This window comes from Dermochelys coriacea, chromosome 22 (genome assembly GCF_009764565.3).
Source record: "Dermochelys coriacea isolate rDerCor1 chromosome 22, rDerCor1.pri.v4, whole genome shotgun sequence".
NCBI lineage: Eukaryota > Metazoa > Chordata > Testudines > Dermochelyidae > Dermochelys > Dermochelys coriacea.
Window position 1 is genome coordinate 3067574 of NC_050089.1, and position 9649 is coordinate 3077222.

The 9649-nt window shown below is 42.8% G+C and overlaps 1 protein-coding gene across 7 annotated transcripts in view; it reads left to right on the plus strand.

Moving 5' to 3' along the window:
- FAM118B (family with sequence similarity 118 member B) overlaps positions 1 to 9604 on the plus strand; it is a 35878-nt gene extending 26274 nt beyond the window's left edge. For 4 of the 7 annotated variants that reach the window (XM_043500767.1, XM_043500768.1, XM_043500769.1 and 1 more), the window contains 5 exons: positions 1067 to 1294; positions 3205 to 3333; positions 4732 to 5017; positions 8589 to 8645; positions 8721 to 9604. In XM_043500767.1, the coding sequence (XP_043356702.1) occupies positions 1067 to 1294; positions 3205 to 3333; positions 4732 to 5017; positions 8589 to 8645; positions 8721 to 8866 (846 nt within the window). In that variant the 3' untranslated portion in view covers positions 8867 to 9604. The remainder of the gene's footprint in view (positions 1 to 1066; positions 1295 to 3204; positions 3334 to 4731; positions 5018 to 8588; positions 8646 to 8720) is intronic. The other 3 variants (XM_038380958.2, XM_043500771.1, XM_038380957.2) reach the window with 1 other exon arrangement.
- Positions 9605 to 9649: the final 45 nt, after the last annotated feature.

The following is a 9649-nucleotide window of genomic DNA, read 5'->3' on the forward strand; positions in this document are numbered from 1 at the left end:
AGTGTGTAGAATGTGGCTTTGAGAGCAGGGGTGTGGCCAAGGATTCTCCCAAGCAATTGCCCCTAATGGGCTGGACCTTCCAGTCAAAGCTGGGTATTGCTCTCTCTGAACCCCATCTAGTAGTCCTGGGCCTGTCCTTGGGGCAACCTCAGGTTTGAGAGAGTTGCATGAAGTGCCTACTCCCACCACTTAGTGTGCCAGGATCAAGACACCAAACCCCAGTCAGGCTGGGATCAGTGAGATGGTTCCTCAGTCACAGTAGCTTGATGGCTCTGGCCCAGAACATCATGATTGTGTGGGCTGACATGGTGATGTTGGGGGCTCAGATGCCGGTTTGTCTGTGGAGATCAACTTGCTCTATACGCTGGTTCCTTACATAGCTGTGTTGCAGAAAGTATCTGCTCCCTTAGCAGCCTGTTTTTGCGCTGCCGGAGAGAGTAAATGTTAGTTTTCCTTAGCAATTTAAGGGTAAGCAAAGGGCGCGGCTGGAGGGGTTACCCTGAGGATGTGTTGTGTTTGGGGAAGAACGTGCTTCTGAGTTATGGGTTTTGGGGAGGCCTGGCTGCCAGTGGTCTTATTTCTGGGTAGAAGGCTGTGGGTTCAAATCCCACCTCATGCCTTATGCTCCTCCTTGCTGCTGCCACTGAAGGGCAGTACTAAAGGTGCTGCAGTTAAAAGTGCTCTATTTTGAATGATTAAATCTAGATCCCTACTGCCTGCCTGAGCATTCAATAGACAGTAAAGATTCCACTGTACTTGAAGGAAAGAGCAGGGTGCCTTGCTTCTGGCTCCGAGTGATGAGCATATTAGACATGCCTGGGTGGGCAGAGATAAGTTTGGTGTCCTGGCCAAAATTCGATCGCCGCTGAAAGCTCTTTTCTGATCACATAACTGCTACTCAGTTTGCCTTACACATAATCTGTGCCCCCCACTAATTCATTGCTTTGCAAAGCACTTCAGTCTATGTATGAAGGTTTGTATACTGCCCTTGTCCCCTGTGTATGAAAAGTGCTACAGGAAATCAAATTCCCAACTCTGACCTTGGATGGTTTGATTCCCTCCGCAGCGCACTAGCAATGTCCGCTCCACATTTTTCAAAGACTGTTTATACGAGGTGTTTGATGACCTGGAGTCTAAAATGGAAGATTCTGGGAAACAGCTGCTTCAGTCTGTGCTTCGCTTAATGGAAAATGGAGCACTCGTATTAACCACAAACTTTGATAACCTGCTGGAACTGTATGCAGCAGACCAAGGGAAACAACTTGAATCTCTTGACCTTACTGATGAAAAAAAGGTAAAAAGTGTGTCAGCCAGGCTAAACATTCTGCTCTTTGTTAACACAAGTCATAGGTCAGTGGTGGCAGAACATCCTGCGCCTACATGAAATGTGTCATGCTGTTGACACTAACATCAATTTATAGTGGTAGACAAAATACAACTGGCTGGATGATCTTTAGTGTTGTACGTTTAAGTGTCTCTAGTATTCTGGGAGAGGGGTTGGTAAGAACAGTGCATCCTTCAAGTTCCTTGCTTCCCAAATGTCCATCCTTAGAAGTGCTGTGATTGCTGGCGGACATCCTTGTAACTTAGGAGGAGCCTCCAGGCATCTTTAACTGCTTTTGTACTGCTTTGATCAGTGCTTCGGACTCCTGGCTTTTAGTTGCCAATGTACTCCCAGCTTTATTTGACTCCAGGTGGGACTTGGCTTTAAGATTTTGAACTATGCAGGGAGCTATACGCCCCAAACAAAGCTGATTAGTCTTTTCAGATAAAACATATTCCTTTTGGGGTACATTATAGAATATATAATACACACAGGGCCATAACCTTCAAGGCCTTGCACAAATTAACCCATCTACTTTTCTGATTTTGTCTCCTTTCCGTCTCCCATCCTCCCTGTTGCTTTTTGTCTTCCTCTGTAATCTCTACTTTCTTCCATGTAGCCTACCCTTTTTCCTGGGATCCCATCCCTGACCCACTTTGCCATGTGTCGGAACTTTCCTCCAAGTCCCTCCTTGCTTCCTCCATAAGGTTTCTGATCCCTAGTCCTTCCCATGATGGATCTGTCACCCAATAGAAAGAAAATTCTAACTTTATATTACTTTAACTAACAGCACATTCTAAATTACACCACTCAGTCACTTGGCACTCTGCATGCTATTCCTGATCCTTACATTGTCAGTTTAGATCTTAGGCAAGAATCTGCTTTCCATACTGTCCATAAAGTGCCAAGCATGCTGCAGAGTCTATAGAAATAGTGAGAATAGTTAGACATAATGGGGAAAAAAATCACTAAGTAAAATATACCACAGCTTAATCACATTTCTAAACTCCAGTCTCTGACATGACCTCCCAGTCTGTACTGTTAGATATATTTGCAATGATACAAATGTAGCATTCTCAGTCATCGCAGAATTAAATAAGGAGATGAGCTGTAAAGGAATGAATTTGCAAACATGGTAAATGTGATAAGGATTTTTTGTTGAAGCATACAAAGGCTAAACAGCTGAGCTTTCTCAAAACTGTTTTGAGTCTAGATTGGAAATAGAATAAACATGTAGATTTAAGAGAAATGCATATTAAAATAATGGTCAAATAGCTTGTTTTATCCTTTCCTTGCTGAGTTCTGCGTCAGGATTCCACCTTTTCCTGTCAACAGTGTGTGACAAGGACAAACCTCTGGTGCAAATGAGCATTGAGGCACCACTTTAGTCTGAGGTATGACAAGCTGTATCCAGAACTCATGAGCGTAGGGACATGGAGAAGTTAACTTTTCAAATAGATGGAAATTCAGTATGCTCCTGAAAAGCTACATGCTGCTAATAACTTGAAGCAATTACTGAAAAATTATGATTGCAAGACTTGCAGTAAGGAGCCTGGGAAGAGCATCTGGCTCCCCTATGGAGAAATGGCCCAAGCTGACTCTTGATAGGCTTTGGATAAGCACTGGCCTCCTGTGGTTTAGATGCCTTGCAGATGATTTGGGTTTGTTTTCTTCACATGCACTGGGATTTCTCTGCATCTCTCCTCCTCTGGAGTTTAAGGAATGTTCCTTACCAGTTTAATTCCTGGAATGTGAGATTTGACAAATGAAGACATCAAATAATGGCCCACTCTGCCCCCACTAACTTCTGACTTGCCGAGGAACCCAAACGGATGGGCACTTTTTGCTGATATTCCCCAGGCTGTGTTTATTTTGTGCAGGTGCTGGAGTGGGCGCAAGAAAAAAGGAAGCTCAGTGTCTTGCATATCCATGGAGTTTACACAAACCCCTGTGGAATAGTGCTTCATCCAGCCGGATATCAGAATGTGCTGCGCAATACAGAGGTTATGGTGAGCTTCAGCCTGCTTGTGCCCTTCTCTCCTCCCTCCCCCCAAGACACCCAAGCTGAGAATGCTTTGCTTATCTACGGTCTTGTGCTTGTTTGGCTTTTCTCTTCATCTGTTGGGGTAATGGTTCTGGCTTTTCCAGCAAATATTTCTGCTTCAGCATAAGTTCCAGATTTCACTGAGTTCAAAAAAGTTGCCTTGAAAGGGGCAAGGCTCAGAGGTGGAGTGTTTCCATTTTCACTGTCGCTTGTTGCTCATGGCAGACTTGGTGTTGACTTTCTGCTGAAAAATGATAGTCACCCTGAGAGACTGAATCTTCTCTGCCTGGAGAGTAGGATTGGTGGGACCAATGGATAAAATCAATATTACCTACTTCCTGGCTATTACATGTAAATCTATAGATCTTGTATAGTTGAACACTGTCCTTAGTGTGGGACTAGGATGTTGAGTTACAGGGTACAGAAACATCCAGAAACCCCCCTCTTGATCAGACAGTCTGGATTAAATTTCTCAGGCCCACTAAAGCCAACCTTCCTAAATTGGTTCCAGAAGAGTGGAAGAAAGCTGATGTGGTTCCAGTATTTAAAAAGGGCAAACGGGATGACCTGGGTGATTACAGGCCTGTCAGTCGGACAGTGATCCCCGGCAAGATAATGGAGCAGCTGATACAGGACTTGATTAATAAAGAATTAAAAGATGGTAATATAATTAATGCCAGTCAACATGGGTATATGGAAATCAATCCTGTCCAACTAACTTGTAACCTCATCAAAATATCAAGTTTGGTTGATAGTAGTAATAGTGTAGATGTAATGGACTTAGACCTCTATAAGGCATTTGACTGGGTACCACATGACATTTTCATTAAACTAGTACTATATAAAATTAACATGGCACACATAAGTGGATTAAAAACTGGCTAACTGATAGGTCATTGTAAATGGGGAATTATGGTTCAGCAGGTGTGTTTCTAGGGGGTTCTGCAGGGATTGGTTCTGGCCCTACATTAGTAACGTTTTTATTGATGACACACACATTGGGGGATTAGTCAATAACTAAGAGGACAGGTCACCAACACAGAGCAATCTGGAGCGCTTGGTAAAATGGGTGCAAGCAACTATTATGCATTTTAATATGGCTAAATGTATAAAACTGGGCACAAAGAAGGTAGGCCATACTTACAAGATAGGGAGGTTAGGCTGAATCTGTTTTGGATGAGTTGCCATGGGATAGTTCAGTTATTGTTAGAGTTCCTAATTTAAATTTTGTAATCTTTACAAGCCAGGCTCTTTACAATTATTTAATTGGTACCAAGGCAAATAGTGTGTAACTTGCACATTGTGAAGGCTGCAATAAAACCTGCCCGAACTGATAAAATACTTTTATCTTTCCTTTTTAAAGCGGGAGATCCAGAAGCTGTATGAAAACAAATCATTCTTGTTCCTGGGCTGTGGCTGGACTGTTGATGACACCACGTTTCAGGCTCTTTTCCTAGAAGCTGTGAAGCACAAGTCAGACCTGGAACACTTCATGCTTGTGCGGAGGGGAGATGTGGATGAGTTTAAGAAGCTCCGTGAAAACATGCTGGATAAAGGGATTAAAGTCATTTCATATGGAAACGAATATGCAGATTTACCTGACTACTTTGAAAGGCTGACAAGTGAGATCTCCACACGGGATCGAACAGGTACATGGAGTGATGGGCTCTGTCCTGAACAATGCATCACCTCATCTCTCCAAGCCACTTCAACAAGGGCTTCTGTGTTTAATTATGATAGCTTAGCAAGCTCTGAAGGGGTTTTTATAATGGTAAAGCCTAAGCTGCCCATTCTCAACCTTGAATCTCATTCAGGTATTACTGCTCCTTTCTCTACTCCCTCAGTGACACTAAAATACCAGTTAACAGAAGATTTGAATTACTGAAGATTTTAGAACACTCGTCTTGTGCCTGCTTCTTAGTTGATCTATTCCTTTGGTATAATAGGTACCTTTTTCACATTTTGTTGCTCATTGAATCATTTTGTTTCCCCCAAATTATTCTGCTGAAGTAATGCAGGTGGGAAGCTGTTTCACTTTAGTGCTGGTTAAATTTAACTGCAGTAAGTTGCTATTGGTACTGTTGCTTGGGTACCATACTTCCTACACATCAAACATGATTTCTGGTTTGTTTATAGCAGTCATCTTGTTCTTCCGCTCTACACCTTCAGTAAAATGAGTGATAGAACACTCCTGCAGCTGGATTGCTTGAGCTGTTAAGTGACCTGCAAATGACTTAAAATAAACAAGCTTGTGCCTCTTGCTGATGGTTTGATGTATAAAAGGCCAAATTTTTGGCTTTTTGCATTTACCCTTGAGAACTATCAGGGAAAGGAACTGACTTGCTGGAGGATAGCTGGCAAGTCCAATTTATGCTCCAACAGCATGGTTGAAGGGGGTTTTGAATTTCCCAGCATTCCAGTGGGGAGGAGAAGCTTGTTAGTCCCTGAAGTTCGTTGCCTGAGCAAAGCAACGCCCGACATCAACTTCATGGTGTTTGTATATCTGTAACATAACTCTAGTTGTCTATAAATCAAAGAATCCCTTGGGGCAGCCATTACCACCTTCCAGCAGAACACCCCCATACCAGCTCTGCCTGTTGTCCTAATGATTTAAAATGTTGCCACTCTGACTTATTTCCCTGAGAGGCAGGAAATAATGGTAGGGGAAGAGAACAATGGTGAGGAAGGGGGAATGAATGGCAGGGAATCCCTGAAGTCAGCAGACAGGGGAGGGTGGTACACAAGGCAAGGGAAGATGCGTGAGTTGAACAGCTAGCCAAAAACTCAAAAGATAATAAAAATGTTTAAGTACATCAGAAGCAAGAAGCCTGCTAAACAACCAGTGGGGCCCCTGGCTGATCGAGATACTAAAGGAGCACTTAAAAGTGATAAAGTAATTGCAGAGAAACTAAATGAATTCTTTGCTTCAGTCTTCATGGCTGAGCTGTCTTGTAGGTTTGTAGGAATTGTCACAGATTGAAGCATCACTAGAGGAGGCTTTGGAATTAATTGAGAAACTTAACAGTAACAAGTCACCGGGACCAGATAGCATTCATCCAAGAGTTCTGAAAGAACTCAAATCTGAAATTGCAGAACTATTAACTATGGTTTGTAACCTGTCCTTTAAATCAGCTACTGTACCCAATGACTGGAAGATAGCTAATGTAACGACAATATTTAAGAAGGGCTCTAGAGGTGATCCTGGCAATTAGACTGTTAAGTCTAATGTCAGTACCGGGAAAATTAGTTGAAACAAATAGTAAAGAATAAAATTGTCAGACACATAGAAGAACATAAATTGTTGCGCAGAAGTCAACATGGTTTCTGTAAAAGGGATCATGTCTCACTGATCTATTAGAGTTCTTTGAGAGGGTCAACAAATGTGGACAAGAGGGATCCAGTGGACATAGTGTACTTAGATTTCCAGAAAGCCTTTGACAAGGTCCCTCACCAAAGGCTCTTACATAAATTAAGTTGTCACAGGATAAGAGGGAAGATCCTTTCATGGATTGACAACTGGTTAAAAGACAGGGAACAAAGCGTAGGAATAAATGGTAAATTTTCAGAATGGAGAGGGGTAACTAGTGGTGTTCCCTAAGGGTCAGTCCTAGCACCAATCCTATTCAACCTATTCATAAATGATCTGGCAAAAGGGGTAAACAATGAGGTGGCAAAGTTTGCAGATGATACTAAACTGCTCAAGATAGTTAAGACCAAAGCAGACTGTGAAGAACTTCAAAAAGATCTCACAAAACTAAGTGATTGGGCAACAAAATGGCAAATGAAATTTAATGTGGATAAATGTAAAGTAATGCACATTGGAAAAAAATAACCCCAACTATACATACAATGTATTGGGGGCTAATTTAGCTGGGGCTAATCAGGAGAAAGATCTTGGAGTCATCGTGGATAGTTCTCTGAAGATGTCCACGCAGTGTGCAGCAGCAGTCAAAAAAGTAAACGGGCTGTTAGGAATCATTAAAAAAGGGATAGAGAATAAGACGGAGAATATCTTATTGCCCTTATATAAATCTATAGTATGTCCACATCTTGAATACTGTATACAGATGTGGTTCCCTCATCTCAAAAAAGATATACTGGCATTGGAAAAGGTTCAGAAAAGGGCAACTAAAATAATTAGGGGTTTGGAACAGGTTCCCTACGAGGAGAGGTTAAAGAGGCTTGGACTTTTCAGCTTGAAAAAGAGGAGATTAATGGGGGGGGATATGATAGAGGTATATAAAATCATGAGTGGTGTGGAGAAAGTGAATAAGGAAAATTATTTACTTGTTCCCATAATATAAGAACTAGGGGCCACCAAATGAAATTAATGGATAGCAAGTTTAAAACAAATAAAGTTGTTCTTCACTCAGCACACAGTCAACTTGTGGAACTCCTTGCCTGAGGAGGTTGTGAAGGCTAGGACTATAATAGGGTTTAAAAGAGAACTGATAAATTCATGGAGGTTAAGTCCATTAATGGCTATTAGCCAGGATGGGTAAGGAATGGCATCCCTAGCCTCCGTTTGTCAGAGGGTGGAGATGGATGGCAGGAGAGAGATCACTAGATCATTACCTGTTAAGTTCACTCCCTCTGGGGCACCTGGCATTGGCCACTGTCAGGATACGGGGCTGGATGGACCCTTGGTCTGACCCAGTATGGCCTTTTATGTTCTTATGAACTCTGCCTATAGAAACAATGCTGTGTATTGCCCCCTTCTGTAACAAGCCCTTTTCCCTTCCAACAGCTCAGCTTTCTCTCTGGGTGCTTCTGTTCCCTAGCTCTTCAGTCATGCTTGCAGTCTAGACTCAGGACCTCCATTTCTAAGTGGAAAGCAGATTGTATGAAAGTACCTCAGGCCTTCAGCCATCAAAACACCGGTTGCACAAGCCAAATAGTTTCCTTTACTGGTCCCCTTTGTAGTTCTGAATTCTACATGCGAGCTCCCAGTGTGAATAGTGGCTGCTCGTGCAGCCTACACTACCCTTCTGGTCTCTATTTGAGATGTAAGGTGGATTCTTCCCTTCCAAGGTGCAACTTCCAAACCACTCATTCCCCATTCTTGCACTTGGGGGTGGGGGGAGAAACAAGCACAGCAGGAGCAGGAAACGTTGAGTTCCCTTGGATTGTTCACTGCTTCAGGCTTTATTTCCTGGGGTTCTAGTTGGCTGTAGCCATACCAAATAACATTTCTTAAATGGTATCTTCTCTGTTCCCCAGGTCTGCCTACTGAAGGACAGCTAAATGGCTCTTCTACAGCCCAGACTGAAATAAAAGGTATGGAATTTAAGAAGCTCTTAAACTAGAGAGGTAGTAGCATAGCAAAACTGAATCAATTTGCCTAACCTGCAGGGCAGCTCTCTGGTAGCATATGTCCAGAGGGGGGTATCCCTCTCCCAAAGGTGCTAAGGGTAGCTGCTGCTTGTGCATGGAGGAAAAGCAGTGGCAGTTTTGCAATGTGCCAGCAATGCTGGATCTGGCTGACTTTGGAGGGATAGAGTCAAAAGCAGCTTTCACTGAAGGTTAGGTGCAAGTAGCATTTAAACTGCTTTTTAGTCACAAATTAACACTTACACAGAAGGGAGCATATGCTACTCTTCCTCTTCCAGGGGCTACAGCTCATCGCTGGTACTGGTAGGATCAAAATTAGCACTTGGGGGTGCTGTGAGCAGTTTAATTAGGATGAATTAAATACTGTCCTAGACCTGTTCAAAAGGATATTTTAACTTTACACAGGGTGCAGCACCTGAGCATCTACCCCTGCAGCTCAACTGATTGTGCTACTGGTTAATCCGAGTTAAAGACCCTGGTACCTACTGCAGGGGTCAATGAACCTCAGTCAGTTTACAGGGAAAATGAAGAATCTCACCTTTCCTGTGTCTGGTTCTTAAGCAAGTGGGATTCAGCTGTGATCATGCCATTCTAAAACCAGCTAGAAATTAAGGCTTCAGAGTCCCAGGTGGAAGGTCCTGGCTGTTGAAGACTACCTGTAGCTTACACAGCAGCTGTGATATCCTCTTTTCTCTCAAGGGTGCGGTATCTCCAAGGAGAGTTTCTCTCCATCTGAACAGCAGCAGCCTCGGCAGTTTCATACCTTGTACTTTTGTATTCTGTACATTTCAGTGAAATGAAACTTGAGCCGTTTTTATTACTTGAAGCTTTAGTTTTCTAGTCCTTTCTTTATACTGTACAGTATTTTGTATGTTGAAGTGTATTAAAAGCCTGCTTCACACTTAGGTGCTTTGGCTTGATTCATTTGATCAAGGTGCAAGCTGTCTATA